Source organism: Echiichthys vipera, assembly GCF_963691815.1.
Source record: "Echiichthys vipera genome assembly, chromosome: 2".
NCBI classification, from domain to species: domain Eukaryota; kingdom Metazoa; phylum Chordata; class Actinopteri; order Perciformes; family Trachinidae; genus Echiichthys; species Echiichthys vipera.
This window is the reverse complement of record NC_139827.1, coordinates 3,043,241-3,067,511: the sequence shown is the minus strand read 5'-3', so window position 1 is coordinate 3,067,511 and position 24,271 is coordinate 3,043,241. Positions and strand designations below refer to the sequence as shown.

Genomic DNA, 24,271 nt, shown 5'->3' with positions numbered 1-24,271 from the left:
GTGAAACGGTGCCGGCAAACATCGTCACTACTACATACTGTACTTACATGTTGTTTCTGAAGCTTTCATCTCATGGCCTTAACATGTTTCATGGAGATAGTTTAATTGTTCCAAACGTGACGTACGTCAGTCTTGTTCATGTGATAACAGGTCATTGCATTAGGCTTACATGCGGTTATACATGACGTTCAACGCTGTCAAAATACAGACGCGCCTCTTTCTATTAAACTGATGGGGATGTAGTACACGACACGCGCCACCAGAAGTCACTCCGTATCTCCTGGTGGAACGGGCAGATGAGAAGGATGGCGAGCGCCGGTGGGGACGATGTTACAGAACTGACTAGTACGAAAACCAGCGTTGGAACCAGAATATTTTCTCTCACTTGGAGAAAGAACGAGGTCGTGGGTACAAGCGGCCGAAATGTGTTTCCTCAGGAGGGGGGCTGGAGTCTCCCTTAGAGAGAGGGGGAGAAGTTCAGCATCCGTGAGGAACTCGGAGTAGAGCCGCTGCTCCTTTGCGTTGAAAGGAGCCAGTTGAGGTGGTTCAGGATCATCTGGTAAGGATGAACCCTGGGCGCCTCCCTAGGGAGGTGTTCCAGGCACGTCCAGCTGGGAGGAGGCCTCAGGGAAGACCCAGGACCAGGTGGAGAGATTAGATCTCCACACTGGCCTGGGAACGCCTCGGGATCCCCCAGTTAGAGCTGGTTAATGTGGCCCGGGAAAGGGAAGTTTGGGGTCCCCTGCTAAAGCTGCTGCCCCCGCGACCCGACCCCGGATAAGAGGCTGAAGATGAGATGAGATGAGACAAATAACACCTCAACCTGACGTCAACACTGGACTGTTTCATATATTTCAGTGTGTGTTCACGGATGACACAAAATGATAGATGCAGCGCTTTAATGTCATCAACTAATTGATTCCATCCGCCGACGAAAAATGGGACAAATGGTTTAAAAAGGTTTTTAGACTCGCCCACAAACCAGGTCATTTCACATGTCAGCCCCTCGATGGGTCCGATGACAAATAGGTTGCTATTTGTGTTTGTTAACAGATGTAAAAATAAGTTTTAGGGGAAGCTATGGAAAGTCTACGACCCTGCATCACTAGAAATAAACAGTTTCTTTCTTTTTAGCTTCTGTTATACGCACTGATCACCCCACACACACACACACACACACACACACACACACACACACACACACACACACACACACACACACACACACACACACACACACACACACACACACACACACACACACACACACACACACACACACACACACACACACACTACAGTGATGCAGACCTTGCCATTGTCATGGTAGACAAAGATGTTGCGGGTGCTGTAGTCTTTGAGGTAGGTGATCTGCAAACCGTTGGGGTTTCCTATCTTCTCAGGTTGGAAGGTTGCGTTGATGGTGTCCACCTTGATTACTGCTTTGGGCTCCTTAGCCTGCGGGAGAGAGGGAGGAGAGGAGAGGCGGGGTGTTTGTGTGTGTGTGAGAAATAGTGATAGACCAATACATCGGCCCATATTTGTGTTTTTTTAGGCGTATCGGCATCGGTCGATGCGGGCTGCTGCATTCATCCATATTTTTTCCCCAGCATTATTTACAGACGGGCGTCCAGAGGCAGCTCCGTGTTGCTGGAGACGCCTTTGTTAAGTGTAATTAATGTTCCTTTTTTGAAATCCCCAAAGCAATTTCAGTCAAAAACAACTGGACTTGGTTATTTGTCTAGGAAGACGTTTCACCTCTCATCCAAGAGGTTTCATCAGTTCATGTACGCATCTGACCAGGCTGGGGGTGGACCAGGACCAGGACCAGAACCAGGACCAGGACCAGGCTGGGACTGGTCCGACTAACTGGTGTGGAGATCCAGGTATTTAACCTCTCACAAGGCCGATGATGTCACTGGAACCCTTTGTGCTCCAAAGCACAAAGGGTCCCAGTCTGGTCCTGGTCCTGGTCCAGTCCCAGCCTGGTCCTGGTCATGGTCCTGGTCCTGGTCCAGTCCCAGCCTGGTCAGATGCGTACATGAACTGATGAAGCCTCTTGGATGAGAGGTGAAACGTCTCTCTAGACAAATAACCAAGTCCAGTTGCTTTGGACTGAAGTTGCTTTGAGGGTAACGACGACCTGGACGAATGAGAACATTCACAGGCTGACTGGTAAGATTTGTTATCATCATTTTGTCATTTTTATGATGTAAATTGAAGGAGCAAAAGTAGTGTCGGCTCCAAATATCGGCTCGAGAAAATCAGCAGTCGCACTGGCATCGGCCCCATCATTTGATCCTTAGTCAGGAATGCAAGGGTCAGCTACATGGAGCCCACTACAGATGTGGCCTGTCTTTAGGTAATTTAGTATCAATCTAAGACTGATTTCAGGACTGTAAAAAGTATATTTCTACACTTTGTTTCCACTATTGGAATGAAATGACTGACTCACAAATGTGAGACAGCTGTTCCACCTTGTTAATCATTTGATTTTAGACAGAATTCTGTAAATTGTTCAATTGTTCATGCATTATAGATGAAATGACCAATGAATAAACGTCCTCCAGATTGAATTGCTTTGTTAATAAACTTTTTAATGAAAAAGTTGCTGCCAATGTTTGACCGGAGAAAAACAGGGTAGTTACGGAGTTGAGGTGTGTGCAGGTTATCAAAGCTTGGGGGCAAATGTTGTGCTATTTATAACCATGAAAATAATATATCTCGCTATTATCTACACATCAGTGTGCATCACAGATAACCATCATGTGTGTGACCGACACTAATCCCATCAGACCTGCCTGTGCTTTAATCCGCCCTGACTCGAATTTAAATGGGAACAGAATCTGTGTCTGTATCTTCTGCCCTTGACCTTTAGGAGAAAACAGACACAAGCTGTGCTTTTACTCAATGTGTTTGAAAACTCGTTACATTTCACGCTTCCCTGTCGTGAGCATTGGCTCTCCCAGAATGGAAAAATAAAAGAGCAAAGGAAAATGAGACAAATTCACTGAGAAGCAAAAAGAAGCTTGGGCCTGAATATTTTACACCTCCTGGCTCTTCTGAAAACCACACAGCTCCACATTTAGGGCGCACTCACACTGTCCTTCCGCACCGTGCCCCGTGCTTTAGGGTCCTTGTCCCCCCCTCCAGGCCCGTTTGTGGTACACTACCTGGGCCTCGGAGAATGCTTCTTGCTGCCTATACGTCATCACGCCGTAACACGTCACACGCATTGATGACGTCATGGCGATGCGTGGCTTTGTTTACAAACCTTTCCGTAGACCTCTGAGTTTTTGTGCGTCTTCTCGACTGTTTTTGAATCTTTTCATCGACCAAATCTGCAGTAAACACTCCACCTCCGCATCACACCAACGTGAACCTTTCGCCGCCATTGTTTTAAATGTCCGTGCATGGTCCCTCCTTCTTTTTTCTATGTCCCAACAGGCGCACATGAAATGACATCAGAACCACCGTAGGCCTCATGCTCGTACTCGTGCTTGTACATGTGCAAACGCGCTTTACAAAAGCCCACCTCTCTCAGACGGGCCGTGGACGGCCAGCTGGCCACAGCTAGGCGCGGTACGGTTGCACTCACACTGGTCAAACGCACTAGGCTTGACCCGAAAAACCTGTTTTGGCCCGGTGCGGAAGGACAGTGTGAGTGCACCCTTAGCTACACTTTCACTTGTATCCCTGCGTGAGGATGTTTTTGCTTCTTTGTTTGCTATAGCGGTGCCACTTGGATAATACAAAGTGAAATATTTCACCAGAGAACAAGAAAACGGCTCAGATCGAAAAGACGTTTGTATGCCAGGGAATAGCCTATGTCACACACTGTAAATCCATATAAAAATGACAAAATATATTATTCCTACTTCCCTTGAGCTGGTTTACTGTGACAAACAAAGAGCTCCCGGTGCTTCCACCCTTAATTGGTTTGGGTGGTGTAGCTACAGCTTAGTGCATCAGCCACACTGACAGAGAGGACAGACTGCTGGCTGAGCTTGTCTGAGCACGCTCACACGCAGCAGAGGGAGCAGCTACGGATACATTTGGCACACTTTCCGTACGTAAGCATTATTGTAAAGTGTGTGAAACAACACTTTCAGCACTAAATGCGGGGGTGTTGCCTGCAGAACATTCGATGTCTTTCAAACGCTCTCTAATTAAAGTACTTGTGTTGTGGCTGCATGTGCGTGGGTGTCGTACACGTGCCGGAAGCCTAACCAGGACCCTGTCTAATTACAGTAGGTTTAGTGGCGTCTCGCAGACACGTTTTGTGTAGGTGAATGTGTGTTTGACGGCGTGCGGTATCCAAAAGTCTAATTAAAAGCTGCTGCTTACGTCGTATTTGGTGAAATACTTCAGGGTCCCCTCCCTCTCTGAGAGGACGAACCGCCTGCTGAAGAACTGCCCGTTGTCCCGCCCCCTCTTCATCAACAAGCCGTCTTTAGTTCCTGCAGGAAACCAGCAAAGGTCATTCATTAGTATGAATGTGATTGTGTGCATACGTGTGAGTGTGTGTGTGTGTGTGTGTGTGTGTGTGCGCCCGCTCACCTTCCTCATATGTGAAGTTATTTCCAGGCTCAGAGAACTCCTTCCTCTCGTACTTTGCTCTGATCCACTGCTCCCTCAGCGTCCTGAACACGAGCAAACACATCGAATGTCAACAGAGCTAGCTTGTAAAAAGTGCCAGATAAAAGCAGACTGAAGGACGTCTTGTGTACTTTGTGGTAGACGAGACGGAGGCTGGGCTGCATTCAACGTGAAGGCTGTTACATGAAAGTAGAAACCAAGCGCTTCTAGTGGATCAGTTCATTTGCGTAGGTCTCCTCGAGCATTTACAGACCACTTCAGTAAAGTATAAACGTTTTTATACATTTTCTGAAAGTACAAAATGACCCTCAAAGAAAGAGAAAGTCAAACATAATCTTAATTTAATGTACAAAGGTTCAGAGACTGAAATATGTGTTTACAATTTTTCATTTTCTTGATTATCAAGCTAGCTGGCGTTAGCAGCTAGCCCAAGCTAACAGCCAACCATACTAATGAATGGGAATTATATGTATAACACTTTAATATAACACAGTTCAGAAATGTATGCTTGGAAATATTTATGGTAATGTGTGCCAGCCTGAAGAGCCTGGAAATGTTCCTACTTTTCAATAGTGTTTTTTTAGCCAGAAGCCAAGAACATACAGCTGTCAAAAATGTTTTTAGCCATACCAACAGCCCAACATCCATACATTTTTGGGCTACTGTAAGGGCGCACTCACACTGTCCTTCCGCACCCCGCCCCGTGCTTTAGGGTACTTGTCCCCCCCTCCAGGCCCGTTTGTACTCACACTACCTGGGCCTCGGAGAATGCTTCTTGCCTGTCTATACGTCATCGCGCCGTAACACGTCACACGCATTGATGACGTCATGGCGATGCGTGGCTTTGTTTACAAATCTTTCCGTAGACCTCTGAGTTTTTGTGCGTCTTGTCGACTGTTTTTGAATATTTTCATCGACCAAATCTGCAGTAAACACTCCACCTCCGCATCACACCAACGTGAACCTTTCACCGCCATTGTTTTAAATGTCCGCGCATGGTCCGTCTTTTTTTTTTTCTATGTCCGAACAGGCGCACATAAATGACATCAGAGCCGCCGTAGGCCTCGTGCTCGTGCTCGTGCTCGTACATGTGCAAACACGCTTTACAAAAGCCCACCTCTCTCAAACGGGCCTTGGATGGCAAGCGTGCCGCAGCTAGGTGCGGAGCGGTTGCACTCACACTGGTCAAACGAACTAGGCTTTACCCGTAAAACCTGTTTGGGCCCGGTGCTGAAGGACAGTGTGAGTGCGCCCTAAGTCTACTTTATGGCCAGATATGGCAAGTGGAGCGAGTATTGGCATGGCAAAATGTGGTCCAGGAGACACCTACTGTACGGGAACTACGGCAGAGGCAGTTTTGAGTATTTTGTCTGTCTGTCTGCAGCCAGATCAACAGCACGATAGCGTCGCAACTGTGCAAGAAACAGTCACAAAATGCTACAGGTTGTTGAGATCAGAGTGTTTGTGATCCGAACGAGGAAGCCTGGAGCAGGGGGTGGAAATGAAATCCATTTTTGAGAAACTCTCAGGTCTTGTTTCGTGTCCTGGTTCAAGAGAACACAGGAAACGCGTTTATTTGAAACTCTACCCGTAAGTGGCACTAAACTTGGCTCAGGATCAAAAAATGTATTCTGTCTGACAATTCACATGTACTTTGATAGCTGATTCTGCTCTTTTTATACTATAAACAGAGACGGAAGTGTGTGTGTGTGTGTCTCTGTCTTTCTCTCTCTGCGTGTGTGTATAAATGTGTGTGTGCGTCTGTGAGAGAAGGGCGTGGAGATTTTAATTGTCCTGAGGCAAATTTTTACAGATACAGTGGCGAGCTACTCCTTCCACTCAATACACGCACACGCACACGCACACGCACACGCACACACACACACACACACACACACATTGATGTCACATGAGAACGTCTGCTCTTCCATAAACTTTATGACAAAGCGTCACATTACCACAATTCAGTACATTCCAGTCTGGGAGCTGCGGACAAGACAGACAGACAGAGTGTGTGTACGGGTGATCTATAGGCAACTCATCGACAGGAGAAGGCATCTCTGCAGCAAAGTGACAGTCCACAAATAACACTTCAGAAATGGTTTCAAAAAAGGTGTTGGTTGGCTTCCAATGGCCATGTAATCAAAAACTTTTTAATTGTTATAAAGTATTGGTTGTGGATTTATTGGGAGTAACTCTAAATGCAACTACTTGTGACTTGGCAAACGTAAAATAATGGGTCAAGGAACCATACCCCCAAAGGTTGCGAACACTGACACTGTTTTTGGTAATTTAGAAGTAATATTACAAAATCAGATCGCATGTTTTCATCGTCAGACGTCACGATTGCTTCATGAACTTGCAGAAACCCGACAGAGCTGCAGGAAGACATCATGGCAGAACTCATGAAGACATTTAAAACATAGGAGAGGACCAGAGCCGTTCATACCAGAAGAGATCCGCCTGTGCAGGTCGTCGTTATCCCCAAAGCAGTTTCAGTCAAAAGCAACTGGACTTGGTTATTTGTCTAGGAAGACGTTTCTCCTCTCATCCAAGAGGCTTCATCAGTTCATGTACGCATCTGACCAGGCTGGGACTGGACCAGGACCAGGCTGGGACTGGACCAGGACCAGGACCAGGACCAGGCTGGGACTGTTCCAGCTAATGATGATGATGTAACTGAAACCCTTTGAAGGCCGTCTGTGATCCTGTGACAAAGGGTTCCAGTGACATCATCGGTCTTGGAGAGGTTAAATACTTGGATCTCCACACCAGTTAGTTGGACCAGTCCCAGCCTGGACTTGGTCCTGGTCCAGCCTGGTCCTGGTCCTGGTCCTGGCCCTGGTCCTGGTCCAGTCCCAGCCTGGTCCTGGTCCTGGTCCAGTCCCAGCCTGGTCCTGGTCCTGGTCCTGGTCCTGGTCCAGTCCCAGCCTGGTCAGATGCGTACATGAACTGATGAAGCCTCTTGGATGAGAGGTGAAACGTCTTCCTAGACAAATAACCAAGTCCAGTTGTTTTTGACTGAAATTGCTTTGAGGACCAGAAGAAATGTATTTGTGTGTCAGGGTGGAAACACTGTTAATTAGAAATGGTTAGTGTTTGTGTTCAGGCCCGGGACAAGGCTTTGCTCTTGGTCAGGAACACTTACTCCACAGTGGAGAGGTCACCTGTCAAACTGCAGGTGACTGAAGATCGTGATTTGCCAACACGCGCAAAGAGAAGAATACACCGATGCAAATGAAATGCAACACACACTCTACCTTCCCTTATCATGAAGGGGACGAGTCAAACCCGGTAACGTTCTCTGCAATCCTTCAATCAAAACAAGACATTTAAAAAAGGTCTTAATTTTGAACTCTCAAAACTTTGATGTGACATTTTATTGATCACAAATCACCCCTGAAAAATACTGAGCATTCAGCCCGACCACCTCTCAAATGTCGGGCTTGTATAGTAGAAATAGGCACCGCAGTAACTCTACAATAGTGACATATCAACACGTTGAAGGCCATAATAACAGCATTCAGCAGAGTGATCCAAAAGATCAGTTTTGCTCTAATGCCGCAGTTCTACAGGACTCCCTTCAGAGTCAGTATGTCAAAAATGTCCTGAGTGGCAGATTCAAAGCCCAGACTTGTATAACATTTATATCCTCCCACAGACACGCCCTCTGCAGCGTGACCAAGCTTGAGCAAGTCTGCCTGGTAGAGAAGCAGAAAATCCCCACACACAGAGACATATCACCAGAACACGGCTTCCAAAAGGGGCTCCTGCTGAATGGTGTCTAAGGGCGCACTCCCACTGTCCTTCCGTACCGTGCCCCGTGCTTTAGGGTCCTTGTCCCCCCCTCCAGGCCCGTTTGTACTCACACTACCTGGGCCTCGGAGAATGCTTCTTGCTGCCTATACGTCATCACGCCGTAACACGTCACACGCATTGATGACGTCATGGCGATGCGTGGCTTTGTTTCCAAATCTTTCCATAGACCTCGGCGTTTTTGTGCGTCTTGTCGACTGTTTTTGAATCTTTTCATCGACCAAATCTGCAGTAAACACTCCACCTCCGCATCACACCAACGTGAACCTTTCACCGCCATTGTTTTAAATGTCCGTGCATGGTCCCTCCTTCTTTTTTCTACGTCCAAACAGGCACACAGGAAATGACCTCAGAACCGGCGTAGGCCTCGTGCTTGTGCTCGTACATGTGCAAACGCGCTCTACAAAAGCCCACCTCTCTCAAACGGGTCGTGGACGGCCAGCTGGCCGCAGCTAGGCGCGGTACGGTTGCACTCACACTGGTCAAATGAACCAGACTTTACCCGTGTAACCTGTTTGGGCACAGTACGGATAGACAGTGTGAGTGCGCCCTAAAAGCACACGCAAAGTGTGAGAAGGGCAGAGCTTTCAGTCCTGCTATGTTGCAAGTATCATTTCAGAAGCAGCAGCTTAAAGGACACAGCGTTATTGGAGAGTCCGATTCCCCGCCTACACTACACATCTCTGGAGGAAACTTTGAAAAATATTAAATCCACTCAATCAGGAAAACTAACAAATCAGTCAGAGAAGAACGTCTCGTTAAAGGTAAGTGGTCATCCTTCCAAATTCACTTAGTGGGGACCGATAGTGGGGCTGGTGTATGGTCACAAGATGGAAGTGTTTCTAACGCAAACACATATTTTAGTGTTTGTATGAGTACACACGTGTTGCAAACACACACACGCACGCACGCACGCACGCACGCACTCACGCACGCACACACACATACACACACACACACATATGCAGAAAACAGGAAAATAAATGCATGGTCACACGATGCTAAAAACTTGCAAATATAACACAAAATACAAAAACAATGTTTAACGTTGCTATGGTTACTCACTGGCAGTCCTTGTGGGTTGGTTTGTAGTAGTAGACGGGAACAGCCGCCTCGTATTTACTCTTCATCAGCTCGTTACCATTCTCAGCCATGAACTAGCAAAACACACACACGCACACACACACACACACACACACATACACACACACACACACACACACACACACACACACACACAAGGATGAATGACACCATGGCACATTACTTGACAGTTTCTACTGTTTTTATGTTTTATCTTAACAGGAGAACAAACTGAAGGGGAAAAAAATGTTTAGCAATGTTACGACAACATCAAATCACAAAGCTGAGATGATTAATGCAACATATACTTTAGATAAAGATGCAAAGTACCGAGATCATTTGTGATCTGGTGTCAGGAACATGCACTTCTGTTGTGATGCTTCATCATTTTAAGACTTTCACACTTGAACCAGAGTGCGTCCTTTCCCCTAGTGTGCGTTTCCCCATTACGTTCATAATAAGATCAGTCGTCCATCATTAGATTGGTAAAAACACGCACTATGGCACATGAATCACTCTCACGAGGGAGGACATACAGCACACAGTATCAGTATCAGTGTCAGGACACATTTGGAAAAACATTTTCACTTTTTCCTTCTCTCTCTCTCTCTAGGTGAAGCTTTCCGGGACTTCTTAAGGACTCATAATACAACTTCCACGATCATTCACAACCTTTAAATACCTAAAATAACTGTATATTATACTTTACTCTAAATGTTAATTATAGTGTTTTTTTATATTCACTTTAAAAACCTCAAACTACGCGCACAGTCAATACTTTCATAAATCAGCGTATTCTTTGCAGTAACATAAGTATGTAGCCTACATGCTATATTTTATGACTCATAAATGAACATTATTCAAACATGATTTTAGCAAACTGGCATAAATGGAGAGAGAGAGACAGATTTTGTTACCTTTGGTAGTCAGGCTAGCTGTTCCCCCTTGTTCCCAGCCTTTATGCTAAGCTAAGCTAACATTAGGCACTGATCTCCTAATCTAACTCTCAGCATTAAAAAAAAAACCTTAGAAAAACGTCAACTCTTCCTTTTCAGAGAATAACACTTTAGGATCCTTCAGTATTGGACAACTGATGTTGTTCTTGTGTGTCAGGATCATTTTGGCCCCGTTTTTCATGCTGTTATAAGACAGAAATGCTGACATACTTTTAGTCAGTGGAATCTCCTAAAGATCATGAAATAATACCAAGGATATTCAAGCGTTTATTCCACACAAATATTATTCACCAGGAAACCAAATGTCTTCACTTGGTCATTGAAACTCCAGTTTATTGTGTCCATTTTGATCCACATTGAGGACGTCTTTACACTAAGTATGAAGCCTGTGACTGCACAGAACGCTGAGGACACACTCACACTGTTCGTCCGTCCCGTGCCCCGGGCTTTAGGGTCCTTGTCCCCCCCTCCAGGCCCGTTTGTACTCACACTACCTGGGCCTCGCGCAAATGCTTCTTGCTGCCTATACGTCATCACGCCGTAACACGTCACACGCATTGATGACATCATCACGATGCGTGGCTTTGTTTCCAGATCTTTCCATAGACCTCTGAGTTTTTGTGCGTCTTGTCGACTGTTTTTGAATCTTTTCATCGACCAAATCTGCAGTAAACACTCCACCTCCGCATCACACCAGCGTGAACCTTTCGCCGCCATTGTTTTAAATGTCGGCGCATGGTCCCTCCTTCTTTTTTCTATGTCCCAACAGGCGCACAGGAAATGACCTCAGAACTGCCGTAGGCCTCGTGCTCGTACACGTGCACACGCTCGTGCTCGTACATGTGCAAAAGTGCTTTACAAAAGCCCACCTCTCTCAGGCGGGCCGTGGATGGCCAGCTGGCCGCAGCTAAGCGCAGTTCAGTTGCACTCACGCTGGTCAAACGAACTAGTGGACTTTACCCGTGGAACCTGTTTGGGCACGGTACGGATGGACAGTGTGAGTGCGCCCTGAGCTTTGGGGGGGGAGGACAGAGTGGCGATGCTGCTGTCTCACCTTCACCTCATGGTCCTCCCAGTGGGAAAGGCTCAGGGACTTGACCTTGCTGATGTCGGGGATATTGCGGTGGATCCCGGAGCAGGCCAGGCAGATGAACACCCCCAGGGAGCAGGAGCCCCACCCGGGGTCTGCAGAGAGGAGGATGGAGAGAACAAATAGGGTTATGGGGATGGATAAGAGAAGAGATGTGTGGGTGGTACGGAGGGAGAGAGATAAGACAAAGATTGATTAATGTGCAGAATTCTCAGAAATAAAGTTACAACACAATAAAGGAAGGCCAAGGGAAATTATCTTTGGATTACATCTGACAGGCAAAGGGGAGCTCGTTATTTCATGAGTCTGTTTTGGAGCTGGGCCAGAACTTCAGTGATGATCCAAAAGCACTTAAACTGTACTAATGAGCCCAAAGTGAATAAAATCATTTCAACTTTATCGATTTCTAAGGCAAAGAACATGAAATATTGCATAACCACATTTATTACTCATTTACTTTAAGCTGCACCACGCCTCACGTCAGATACATACTTGACTGCAGTGATTATAAGCCTCATCAGGAGGAGTTTGGGGTTTGGTGACTGTCATCAGGGCGACTCTAAGGGCGCACTCACACTGTCCTTCCGCACCGCGCCCCGGGCTTTAGGGTCCTTGTCCCCCCCTCCCTCTCCCCCTGCGCCCCAGGTCCGTTTGTACTCACACTACCTGGGCTTCGCGCAAATGCTTCTTGCTGTCCATACGTGGTGCACTGCTTTGTTTCCAAATCTTTCCGTAGACCTCTGAGTTTTTGTGCGTCTTGTCGACTGTTTTTGAATCTTTTCATCGACCAAATCTGCAGTAAACACTCCACCTCCGCATCACACCAACGTGAACCTTTCACCACCATTGCTTTAAATGTCCGTGCATGGTCCCTCCTTCTTTTTTCTACGTCCCAACAGGCGCACAGGAAATGAGGCACTTACATGGTAAAAGGAAAACATTTCCCTTGTGAAGATTCAAACCCTTTATCATGAGCGGATTGTAAATGGACTTGTACTTATAAAGCGCCTTTCTAGTCTTCTGACTACTCAAGGCGCTTTCACAGTGTTTGTCACATTCACACAGACGCTCACACAGATGGCAGTGGACATCTACAGACCATCTAATCTAACAATTCACATCACATTGACACACCCATAAGCAGCACGGGGAGCAAATTCTGGGTTCAGTGTCTTGCCCAAGGACACTTCGACATGTGGGCCGGGGGAGGTGGGGATCGAACTGCTGATCGCTTGAATGGAGGACGACCCACTCTGTCACAGAGCCACAGTCGGATCACTTCCAATACCAGTTTTTCCTTCCCGATACACAAGTTCAGATATTGGAATCAGTAACAGTGAGTTAAAGGTTGAATATGTGTAATCTTTAGTAAAAGCTATATTAAAAAATAACAAACAATACACCCACGGGGCGTTTTGAGGGGTACAGAATGAAAGTTTTGCTTTTCCATTAAAAATATATTTAGTCTGAATGAATTTCAGTCACGTTGTGTTTCTATGGTAGCAGCCAATAGCGTTGGCCGTTGCAGGTTGCCAGGGTTGTCTGTTGTTCAGCGCAACTATTGTAACGTGGCACTGGGTGAAATGCTTCAGTGAAGGGGGCGTTATTTGTCCCAGCAGCTGAGTGAGCGGAGACTCTGGTTGACTCAAAAACCAGGGTAGATATCGGCCGAGCATTCACTCCATGGACTGAGAGAAAGGAGTTCAACGCCATTAAAACGCACGCCAAAATGGCTATGCTGCTCCCTGATGCTAACATCACTTTCATCTGCACTTAGCTGTAACGGCTAATGCTAACGGCTAACGCTAACTGTCAGTCAAACTCCTCTAATCCTTGTTTTTATGGTGTGATTTTCTGGAGGGGACGGGTTCAAACAGACTCAAACAGACTCCGGTCTCCTGTAGGCTACTGGGCCGGGTCTGACCAACCTGGCAACCCGACTGCTGGAGTTATTTTTTGTTGTTGTGACTACGATCTTGAGACACTAAATGGGGGTGTTCTGCTCATTCTCCATATTCAACCTTTAAGAAAAATAGCTGTATACTTCTAACCCTGTTTGAATGTTGTATGACCTGGCTGTGGCAGTCATAGCGGGATAAACAAACTACTTTAAAGTTATTTTTTTTAAAGTTATAAATTAAGCGGTAGCAGTGAACTCACATTTCCAATGATCGTAACAACTTTAGAAAGATAAATCCTCCTTGAGCTCTTACATACGAGAAATGCTTTCCCTGCTTTAGCCACACCTGCCTTATCTTCCTGACACACATTCTCCCAACTGCCAGTAAACGCAATGCTGTGTGTGTGTGTGTGTGTGTGTGTATGTGTGTGTGTGTGTGTGACACTATCTTGTTCTCATCATTAGAGATCACAGATGTCTCGAGAAGGAACACAACATTCTTTAGTTTCCCATTCGTACACAGCAGACTAGAATGGTTACTGCTAACGCCAGGGAGATGAGTGGTCCACACACACACCAGCTCGCCAAAGTGACTCTCCAATTACGACAAATAGGGGGAACATATGCCAGAGCGTGAGCGGGGTGGGGGGGGGGTATTGAAGGTAACTGTGCAGTCAGTCAGTCAACCTTCCTGGGATAAACAAAGATTTAAAAGATAAAGACAGCACCTACAGGCCCTCAGGGGCTGGATTTAGTGAGTTACAGATCTGAGTGTGACGCACTGAGATGTAGAGGTATAGATAGAGCTTTGATTCTCTCCCCTGACGCCATTGAGCGCCAAACGGACCCGTCACGTTCGGGCCGGGCTGTAATTCCTCAAAGTTCCTCCTGGGGCTTGAATTGGGTTTATTCAAACTCTATCGCTCCAACTTACTCACGTGGATGAAAAAGGTGTGACAGCTTGGACGGAAACTAGTGGAGTTCAGGTCAGGTCATGGCTGTTTTTACAATCATAGATCTAAGATAGATAGATAGATAGATCTAAGATAGATAGATAGATAGATCTAAGATAGATAGATAGATCTAAGATAGATAGATAGATCTAAGATAGATAGATAGATCTAAGATAGATAGATAGATAGATCTAAGATAGATAGATCTAAGATAGATAGATAGATAGATATAAGATAGATAGATCTAAGATACATAGATAGATAGATAGATAGATCTAAGATAGATAGATAGATCTAAGATAGATAGATAGATAGATAGATCTAAGATAGATAGATAGATAGATCTAAGATAGATAGATAGATAGATAGATCTAAGATAGATAGATAGATCTAAGATAGATAGATCTAAGATAGATAGACAGTTAGACAGATAGATAGATAGATAGATAGATAGATAGATAGACAGACAGACAGACAGATAGACAGATAGATAGATAGATAGATAGATCTAAGATAGATAGATAGATAGATAGATCTAAGATAGATAGATCTAAGATAGATAGCCAGTTAGATAGATAGATAGATAGATAGACAGACAGACAGACAGACAGACAGACAGATAGACAGACAGACAGACAGACAGATAGATAGATAGATAGATAGATAGATAGATCTAAGATAGATAGATAGATAGATCTAAGATAGATAGCCAGTTAGATAAATAGATAGATAGATAGATAGATAGATAGACAGATAGATAACCCTTTTAACTCACATTCTCTTCCCCGTTCGACTGCTTTGTCTTTGTAAGGCAGTAGAGTTCCTATACTATAACATCAGAGAGCCTATAACAGACCCTCAGCAGGGCCTTCATAGTCAGGCTCAAAGCACCAGGGTGTGGAGACCTACGAGCCCTTCACTGCATGTTAAGACTTGTTGAAGCTTCTTCTCTTGCAGCCTCCACCACAGAATAGCACCTACTGTAAAAGGCTCACCTGTGCTGTTGTTAAACTACCTTACACGTTTAAAGTCACAGTACCACAGAGCACAGAGGGGAATGTCTGGTTCTTTTAGTTCTGTGGTAAGAATCAAGACGCACCTGTGGCCCACCTGTGGCCCACCTGTGGCCCACCTGTGGCTGCAGGGACATGATGTGTTATAGGGGTTACCTTTACACTGTCTGCACGGGGGGAATGCTCAGCACCTCCTGGGGGGTCACATCTCAGAAACCCCACACATTACAAAGTCCAGAACATTTAACAGATCATTCTTAATAGAGATTTGATTCTTACCCGGCGCGCCGCAGTCTGCGCAAGCGTCATTTCCAGGGTTTTGCAGGATCTCCCGCAGCGCTCGCGTTGCTCTCTCATTCGCCGACATTTCACTTTTCAGATTCCTCCGAGAGAAAGAGAGAGAGAGAAGGAGAGAGAGAGGCCTGTGTGGTGGGGCCCGCAGAGCCACAAAAAGCCAGGAAAAAGGTGTGTCTCCTCGGCCTCGACTCCCCCACCGGAGTGTCCCGGGCTGTGGGCAAGTCCGCACAGGTATGCGCCCTGTGCGCAGACGAGGTGCGCCTCCGACTGAAGGACAAAACCAAAGCAAGTCCGCTTCAGACAGTGTTCACGGACACGTCCCTTCTCTCTTCTGCTCTAACGCGGTCCCAAAAAAGAAAAGAGCCAAGGTCAGTGCTGACACCCCCGCAGGTGCCCCGAGAGCGTCCTGCCGAAGTCTGGAGCCCGAATCACCGCAACAAGCCCGGGCTGCCTGCGCGCAGAGGAGGCGTGTGCGGACGGGAATGAAACCCTACACTAGGAAGTAAAGTGCACAGGTTGTTCCAACTTGCTTTTCCGCATAATTCGAGGTCAGGTCTCTGTGCGCATCGCTCCGGTGCCAAGTCACTTTAAAGAGCACGGGGATAAAGTAGACCTGTTCTATGACGTAATCATTTCCCAGTCTGGGATCATTAAACTAATTCTCTTCTATTATGAACTGACCTTCAGAAAGATGTGACTGTGACACTGAAAGATTTAATCATTACTTTTCCTCATTTCGCTTATTTTTTTCCAAAGGTTGTAACTAGAATGTGTTTATTGTTTGGCTGTTTCAAGTTTTTATGGGATACATCCAGTGGCGTATTAAGGTGGTCACCGGCCCCTAGGCTACGGTTTGTTTGTTTGGGCCCCCCACATGATTATAATGATCATACTTTATCAGACCCCCCCCCCCCCCCCCCCCCACCGCTAGAACAGAAGAGTCCGCAACCGTGAAAAATCCTGTCAATTTAGAACATTTCCTTTCCCCAGTCCAAAGGTGACTTGGCCGGGAATCGAGGGTTGCTGGTCCCTGTGTGGACCATGTATGGAGCGTGGACTGGTGGCTGGAGAGATGCCAGTTCATCTCCTGGGCACTGCCGAGGTGCTGTTGAGCAAGGCACCGAACCCAACGGCTCGGGGCGCTGGTCACTGGCAGCCCCCTCGCTCTGACATCTCTCATTAATTGCATGTATATAGGTCCTGTTTGTGCATGTGTGTGTATTTTGGGCCTGTGTGTTTAACATGATTAATAATAAGAGTGAAAAAATTCAATTTCCCCATGGAACGGGGACTAATAAAGTATTTCTTCTTCTTAATTCTTCTTAGATCTTGGTCCCGTTGTTCTTTCAGTCGTTGTGCTTTTCTTTTTCCTGCTCCGCTAACACGTTTGGTTTGGTTTGGTTTGGTTTGGTTTGGTTTCATTTATTGTCCACAATGTGCAAATTTGTCTTCAGTCTCATGAAAGCAACAAGCAGGACGGCAACAACAACAGCAACACTTAGATGCAAACATCCTCAGGACAAAAAGCAGGACGGCAGCGGCAATAACAATAAAGACGCATCAACGGGACACGGTATTCAGGGCTCCAATGGCATCAGGGATGAAGGGATTTTTAAAAATATTACGATTTGCCCTGGGTGCCTTGTGTCGTCTACCAGAGGGAAGAAGTTCAAACTCCCTTTTGAGTGGACGAGAGGGAGCGTTTGCACTTCCTTGTACGTACAACTTAATGGTTTCTGTCTCATCCCTGTGATTTCTGAGGCTAGGTTTACTCTTCTCTGCAGCTTCTTCGTTTTATGTTGAGATCACCGTACCACATTGCCAGTTTCCTTCCTGACATTTTGCCACTTTACTGTCCAGTAACAGTGAGTGACGTATCATTTGACAACAAAGCCGGCCTTATGAACCCGGCACCATGATGGCAGCTCATTGGGTCAATGTGTCCCATATCTATCCGATCAGTCAGGGCCCCAATAGGAGGCATGTTTTTTTTGTTTGTTTGTTTTCCCCACAGTGAGGTAAATTTAAAAAAAATGAAATATAGTCATAGCCAACCCGGGGCCCCTGCATACCTGGGGCCTCTAGGCTGCAGCTTGGGTCAGCCTGTGCATTAATCCGCCTCTGGATACATCTGAGAACACTATTGTGCACACAGTGGTGATAAAAAAACCTCCCTTTTAACAGGCAGGAATGAACAGACCCAGCTCTGTGGAGGACGGACATGTGTCTGCACCAGCTGGAGGAAGTAAAGGAGAGAGAAGGAGAGGCACTGTCATCAGACTTACCACCGATGACAGTGCATTACTTGCCGATCGTAAACCATATAGTCAAAAGTACGAGGACAGCCCTGTAAACATCTCAGCTTGGTTTGTGCCTGAGTGCATCTATAGTGTGCTGTCTTTGTTGCAACAGTTGGAGAAAGCGCTTGACTGTTAGGACATTACAGTGCCCCTATGCACAAAGGCAGGTCCGTAATGAAAGGAGGGAGGTTCACCTTGAACCCCTTAAAAACCTTTGGGATGACTAAGACTGAGAGAGAGAACCAGGTCTTCCCATCGACACCAGCGGCTGACGTCACTCATGGTCCTGTGGCTGAACAGCTGCTGCTCCCTGCAGCCAGGACCCAAGAGCTTGTGCATAGCTTTTCCAGAGGAGATAGAGAAGAATATATTATCTTATCTATGCTCATAATTTCAGATTGCGATGTTGATATCTCAGCGTAGACTTACCTCTGCACCCCTGACAGTCTGCAGCTTGCGCATAGCTTTTCCAGGGGAGATAGAGAAGAATATATTATCTTATCGATGGCCATAATTTCAGATTGCGATGTCCAATCGCATTCACATAACAAGAGTGGGTGTCCGTTTACTTTTGGTTGAGTATGATTTCACGTATATAGCGGAGCACCATCCACATGTTTCCCTCTGAAATGTTGCGAAATGAAGGTGGATAGTAGAATGAAGTGTTGAAACTCATCTCAGGGTAGATTTACCTCTGCACCCCTGACAGTGTGCTGCTCGTTGTAGCTCCATGTTTGGTCACTAGGTGGCAACAGTTCACCACTCTTCTGCCTCTGATGCACACTGGGTTTGCTTCTGTGTGGTACAGGTGTGGCTGTCATTGCTGTACCTCTGTAGCCTACGTCTGTCTTAAACCCCCCCTTTTCAGCACCACGACGAGTGTAAGACGCACAGGCTGTTGGGAGGAAGGTGCACCATTAGCCTGATATCACTAATACTTTTAATAATCAGCAGTTTTCCCAAAACTCTGTGGAAATATAACAAAAACCTCCTCTCTCTGAAGTAATTTACCGCGTGCTTGAACATTCACTACATCAGTTTGATGCCTAAGTGAGACAGATGGCGGTGATTTGACAGTCTGCGAGCAACCACTTTGATATCACTTTGCTTTACTGGATTTCCTCTGTGACAGTAACAAGCTAATGCAGTGTTATCACGCTCATTCGTCAACACTACTTTACCCAACAGGGGCTGGTCTATTCTCTCCCACCCCAGTCCCCGAATCATTCTCTCTCTCTGGCTAGAGACGCTTGGGATTACTTTATATAAATGATGTGTATATAAAGTAAATACAACACATGCGATGAGCTGTGTGTCTGTCATACCCTGCTGCTCGGTAGCTGGCTGTTGTGAACGGGAGAGCTACAACAAAAAAGACCCTAAAACAGAACTTACTAGAGGACCGTGACACAAAGCCACTAGATGGATAAGGACGGGGGGTTAAATCAGCTATTCACACATAGAGAGTAGTCCTATGCAAGCCAGACGCAGCTGACAACCTCGCAGGTGGACAGGTCAGGTGGACAGAGGGACCCTGAGGAGAGCAAGGAAGATAGCTGCTGATCCCCTCCCACCCTGGACACTACCTGTTTGAACCTCTCCCCTCTGTCCGGAGGTTGCGGTCGATCAGGACCAAAACCTCCCGCCACAAGACCAGTTTCTTCCCCTCTGCCATCAGGCTCTGGAATTCTGTTAAAGACACTTAACTGAACTGTCATACGTTATATTAACGTACCCAAATCTCATCTCATCTCATCTTCAGCCTCTTATCCGGGGTCGGGTCGCAGGGCAACAGTATTACCAGGGGACCCCAAACTTCCCTTTCCCGGGCCACATTAACCAGCTCTAACTGGGGGATCCTAATGCGTTCCCAGGCCAGTGTGGAGATCTAATCTCTCCACCTGGTCCTGGGTCTTCCCCGAGGCCTCCTCCCAGCTGGACGTGCCTGGAACACCTCCCTAGGGAGGCACCCAGGGTTCATCCTTACTAGATGATCCTGAACCACCTCAACTGGCTCCTTTCAACGCAAAGGAGCAGCGGCTCTACTCCGAGTTCCTCACGGATGCTGAACTTCTCCCCCTCTCTCTAAGGGAGACTCCAGCCCCCCTCCTGAGGAAACCCATTTCGGCCGCCTGTCCCCGCGACCTGGTTCTTTCTGTCATGACCCAGCTTTCATGACCACAGGTGAGGGGAGGAACCAGGACTGACCGGTAGATCCAGAGCTTTGTCTTCCTCAGCTCTCTTTTGGTCACAACGGTGCGGTAGAGCGTCTGCAGCTCCGCCCCCGCTGCTCCGATTCTCCGGCCAAACTCACGCTCCATGGTCCCCTCACTCGTGAACATGATCCAGAGGTACTTGAACTCCTTCACTTGAACCCAAATCACAGGTGTTATATTACCCCCCCCCCCCCCCCCTTTTGACTGGACACTTTAACTTGCACACTACCACCTGCACTGGTCATACAAACACACTCACTTATATTTCATGTATATAATTCAATGCTATATGTTTAGTTTGCTTGTGTTCATGGTTATATTTATGTAGGCGCTGTCACATCAAGTCCAATTCCTTGCAATGAAAATTGCCTGGCAATAAACCGGATTCTGATTCTGATGCGACTGGTACAAGTCCGTCTGTTCGAGCCTCCTGGACGGGTGAACTTGGACTCAGCTGCCTACGGTTAATGAACGTTCATTCATTTATTCATCTTCAACCGCTTGTCCCTGTCGGGGTCGTGGGGGGAGGGGAGGGGGGGGGGGGGGGCTGGAGCCAATCCCAAATCTAAATTAGCACCACTATCTCTGACAATATTGGAGTCGTGTAAACAAACAAACTGTCAAGGAGTGGGTTGGTGACACATGATTGATTGGGTTTAAACTCTTGTGCGTGTGTGTGTGTGTGTGTGTGTGTGTGTGTGTGGACAAGATGAGAGAGTACCTCATTATTTCTGCTCAGTAATAGCATCATCAAGTGATTTTTAATGACACAACAAATAAAGCACGCAACCAAACTAATGGGTTTCCCTCCTGTTTTGTTCGTATCTTCCTGTCACTTGTCACACGTTTCTCCTCTTTTCCCTCTCTTCAGTTCACTAAGTGTCATATTGACCCCGGGGGTTTGCTTATACCTGAAGCCAAAGGCGACAAAATGATATTCTTCACAGCGCAATTAGTGTCAAATCACACAAAATCTAATCTATGGTTGCATATTCCCCTTATTTGTATCAACAACTAGGAGCTCAAATGCACACTGCCTCTCTCTCTCTCTCTCTCTGATGATTTATATGCACACAGTCGGTGGCATTTTGACGCTCCCCGGGTATGACAGGGACTAAATGGCAGCAAGTCCAGGCCATTAGTACGTGTCTTGCTTGGTGATTCTGACACATCATGCCCCGTCTGTGGCCCTGCCTTTGAGTCTGGCAGCTCAGTGTATTCTGTGCCGTACGGCCAAAAATAAGACTACAGGAGCTGCCCGACAAAGTTTAAATGAGTCATTTGAGCTGGATGCTAACCGTTTGAAGACTTTGGGTTTGAATGCAATGTTCAGTTCTGACGTCGAGGCTCTGGAGAGCGGGTTAAAAACAGACATTTTGGTGTTGCGGAAATCCTTTGACTGGAAAACAAACGGGGCGTAATCAGACGCTCGCACCGTCAGGCAGAAAGTGTATCAGACATCAAGGGCAGAGAATAAAAGCACATCAAACATGCTTTGAAAACCCGTGGCCTTCATTAGAGCACATGTTGCCGGAGATGCAAGCAGAGCGTAATCCCTTATGATCATGGACGGATGCTGAGACAACGGGCCCTTGGGCACAGACATGTAAGAGGCCCCCCGCTCTGTCTACGGAGCAACAAGAGCCAACTTTTAGGGCGCACTCACACTCGCCCCTACTGTGCCCCGTGCTTTAGGGTCCTTGTCCCCCCCTCCAGGCCCGTTTGTACTCACACTACCTGGGCCTCGGTGAATGCTTCTCGCTGCCTATACGTCATCACGCCGTAACACGTCACACGCATTGATGACGTCATGGCGATGCGTGGCTTTGTTTACAAATCTTTCCGTAGACCTCAGAGTTTTTGTGCGTCTTGTCGACTGTTTTTGAATATTTTCATCGACCAAATCTGCAGTAAACACTCCACCTCCGCATCACACCAACGTGAACCTTTCACCGCCATTGTTTTAAATGTCAGCGCATGGTCCCTCCTTCTTTTCTCTATGTCCCAACAGGCGCACATAAAATGACCTCAGAACCGCCGTAGGCCTCGTGCTCGTACACGTGCGCACGCTCGTGCTCGTACATGTGTAAACGCGCCACCTCTCCCAAACGGGCCGTGGACGGCAAGCGTGCCGCAGCTAGGCGCGGTACGCTTGCACTCACACTGGTCAAACGAACTAGACTTTACCCGTAAAACCTGTTTGGGCACGGTACGGAAGGACAGTTCTTAGTTTTTCTCGTTTTTTTGTAAAGGTGGAGCATAGACAGGAGGCTACTATTTGAAAATCTGAATATAAAAGCATAAATCAAATTCTCCCAGAATGACTTTCCTATGGCGTAGCATCCAAACCATCTGAAGACCTCACTAATTCCCTTTTAATTATAGTTTTATAGCCTAATAGCTTTACTCTATGCACTACACAAACTATGCTGCCTACATGGATCATTAGGATGCTAACTTACTTCTTGGGACATGTAGCTTAGCCTCAGTGTTTTTGCATGATGTCACGTACGTGGACATCATTTGCATATTCAAGTCGTTTTATAATATTTTTATAGCAAATGGTCAATTATCAAGCAAATCATTTAGATTTATAGACACATTTGGATCACTGTGAACCCTGTAAATGCAATAACTGAGCAATAACCTTAATGTGGTTATTCACAGTCATCGAGTAAAGCGTGCATGAACAGACGGTGTGGGATGTTTGAAGAGAAAGGGAAAAGTGAGCATCCAAACCATCTGAAGACCTCACTAATTCCCTTTTAATTATAGTTTTATAGCCTAATAGCTTTACTCTATGCACTACACAAACTATGCTGCCTACATGGATCATTAGGATGCTAACTTACTTCTTGGGACATGTAGCTTAGCCTCAGTGTTTTTGCATGATGTCACGTACGTGGACATCATTTGCATATTCAAGTCGTTTTATAATATTTTTATAGCAAATGGTCAATTATCAAGCAAATCATTTAGATTTATAGACACATTTGGATCACTGTGAACCCTGTAAATGCAATAACTGAGCAATAACCTTAATGTGGTTATTCACAGTCATCGAGTAAAGCGTGCATGAACAGACGGTGTGGGATGTTTGAAGAGAGAGGGAAATGTGAGATGGACGGGAGAGAGATGCAGGGGAGAGAGAAGAAGAGGGGAACAGAGATTGAGAGACACAAAGACGATAAACGATCGAAAGCAAGAAACTCGAGGAGGAGCAAAGGTGAAGATGCTGGCTGATGAAAAAGGTACACAGAGGGGATATAAGGTACGCAGACGCCAGGAAGGACTGCCTGCTTTATGTTGGTGCCCATCCATCCATCATCTGCAACCGCTTGTGCCTGACAGGCGTGGAGCTGAGGTCCACCCTGGACAGGACACCAGTCTAACACAGGACACATAGAGAAAGACAACCATTCAAACTGACATCCACACCTATACGGGGAATTTAGAGTCATCAGTGAACATATGGGCACACTCACACTGTCCGTACCGTGCCCAAGCACGTTTCACGGGTAAAGTCCACTTCGTTTGACCAGTGTGAGTGCAACACACCGTACGCTTGCCGGCCACGGCCCGTCTGAGAGAGGTGGGCTTTTGTAAAGCACGTTTGCACATGTACGAGCACGAGCATGAGCACGAGCATGAGGCCTACGACGGCTCTGACGTCATTTCCTGTGCGCCTGTTGGGACATAGAAAAAATAAGGAGGGACCATGCACGGACATTTAAAACAATGGTGGTGAAAGGTTCACGCTGGTGTGATGCGGAGGTGGAGTGTTTACTGCAGATTTGGTCGATGAAAATATTCAAAAACAGTCGACAAGACGCACAAAAACTCAGAGGTCTATGGAAAGATTTGTAAACAAACGCATCGCCATGACGTCATCAATGCGTGTGACGTGTTACGGCGTGATGATGTATAGGCAGCAAGAAGCATTCTCCGAGGCCCAGGTAGTGTGAGTACAAACGGGCCTGGAGGGGGGGACAAGGACCCTAAAGCACGGGCATGGTACGGATGGACACTGTTAGTGCGGTTGCACTCA

At 46.6% G+C, this 24,271-nt stretch overlaps 1 protein-coding gene across 1 annotated transcript in view; it reads right to left on the bottom strand.

Annotated features, from left to right (window-relative positions):
- The window catches only part of LOC310955817 (arf-GAP with dual PH domain-containing protein 1), a 28,741-nt gene extending 12,586 nt beyond the window's left edge, over nt 1-16,155 (bottom strand). The window contains exons 1-6 of the mRNA XM_083925863.1: nt 15,690-16,155; nt 11,509-11,639; nt 9,481-9,572; nt 4,561-4,643; nt 4,348-4,460; nt 1,312-1,458 (exon numbers count right to left, since the gene is read on the bottom strand). Coding sequence (XP_083781989.1) covers nt 1,312-1,458; nt 4,348-4,460; nt 4,561-4,643; nt 9,481-9,572; nt 11,509-11,639; nt 15,690-15,777 — 654 coding nt within the window. The 5' untranslated portion in view covers nt 15,778-16,155. The remainder of the gene's footprint in view (nt 1-1,311; nt 1,459-4,347; nt 4,461-4,560; nt 4,644-9,480; nt 9,573-11,508; nt 11,640-15,689) is intronic.
- Between the last annotated feature and the right edge of the window lie 8,116 nt (nt 16,156-24,271).